A 1,515-nucleotide genomic window follows, 5' to 3' on the forward strand; every position below is an offset into this window, starting at 1 on the left:
GTTGATGATGCCCACCTCTGTACCAGGTGACACATTCTCAGGTATGGGGTTCGTCAGTGATTTCATATATATCACCGGGGCGTTGTCATTCACATCAGTGATTTCAATGATAACTTTGGAATCAGATGAAAGTCCATAACCATCTTTCGCATCAATGCGCATTTCATATTTAGCATTACTCTCGAAATCAAGCGGTCCTATGACCTTTATCTCTCCAGTGTTAATGTCCAGTGAGAAAACCTTTTTAGCTCTTTCTGGGATGCGGCTGAACTCATACGTCACCTTCCCATTTACCCCATCGTCTGCATCAGAAGCACTGACAGTGAGGACTACCGTATCAAGGGCACAGTTTTCTGGTAAACTGGCTTTATAAAAGGCTTGGTCAAACACTGGGGCATTATCATTTGCATCCAGCACAGTCACGTGTATATTAGCCGTTCCTGATCGTTGTGGATTGCCTCCATCAACAGCAACCATCATGAAATTTAAATCGTGCTCTTTTTCACGGTCTAGCTCTTTGTCTAACACCAACTCGACGTTCTTAGATCCATCGGGATCGTCTCGAACAGACAAAACAAAGTGTTCATTCTTTTGTAAACTATATTGTTTAACCGTATTTTGTCCGATGTCCGCGTCATGTGCTTCGTTGAGACGATATCGTGCGCCTTTGTCTGCCGACTCTCGTATTTCTAACTTAATTGTATCCTTTGGAAAAACGGGTGAGTTGTCATTTACATCCTGGATAAGCAATGAAATACGGTGCAGTTCCAAAGGGCTCTCTAAAACTAATTCGAATTTGAGCATACACGACACCTTCTCCCCACACAGCTCCTCTCTGTCGATCCTTTCCCTGATGACCAAATTTCCCGTTTTAACATCAATATCGCAGTAGTGCTGATAGATTTCCTCAGTATCAATACGGGCTTTACGTGTGAACAATTTCACGACTTCCAGTCCGAGGTCCTTGGCAATATTTCCAACAATGGATCCGGGTCTCATCTCCTCTGGTACAGAGTAGCTGAGGTCTGCAGTGGTGATGTGGATGAAGACAGCAAAGGCGCAGAAAAAAATCAGCAACGTTTTTCCTTTCTGGTCCATTTTTCCTCGAAAGAAGATACGGTCAACTTAATCTCCCCCGTTGCTGATCAAATTCAAATGTAAAGGCAATATTGAGAAACACCGCTCCTGGAACAATGGCAGCTCCGGCTTTAACGCCTGAATTACTCTTCTTGCAGTGGGTGGAGAAATGAATCTCCTCATATCTGCAAGTGAGCAGCGACGCCGTGAGTAGATTTGGAATATTGCAAATAAACAGCTCAGAGCCCAACAAAAAATGTCATCAAAACTGTGGTATAATATTTAACTCTTAAGACGCAAAGTAAAAGTATTTTTCACTGGTATGTTTCAGGTTTGTTATAATAGGCGCATGTGAGAGAAACAACTCGTAACATCATTCAGCACCATGGACAGCGCATTAAATGGTAGGAATACGACTTAAATCTTTTCCTCATTAAA

At 42.6% G+C, this 1,515-nt stretch overlaps 1 protein-coding gene across 1 annotated transcript; it reads right to left on the minus strand.

The window, feature by feature from the left end:
* Positions 1 to 3: 3 nt before the first annotated feature.
* LOC121965882 (protocadherin gamma-B7-like) lies at positions 4 to 1,166 on the minus strand (the record flags this gene model as incomplete). The annotated part of the gene is made up of 1 exon (XM_042515997.1): positions 4 to 1,166. A coding segment is annotated over exon 1 (1,095 nt), but the record flags the coding sequence as incomplete, so codon positions are not given.
* Positions 1,167 to 1,515: the final 349 nt, after the last annotated feature.

The sequence above is a fragment of the Plectropomus leopardus genome, unplaced genomic scaffold (assembly GCF_008729295.1).
Source record: "Plectropomus leopardus isolate mb unplaced genomic scaffold, YSFRI_Pleo_2.0 unplaced_scaffold22107, whole genome shotgun sequence".
Classification (NCBI taxonomy): domain Eukaryota; kingdom Metazoa; phylum Chordata; class Actinopteri; order Perciformes; family Serranidae; genus Plectropomus; species Plectropomus leopardus.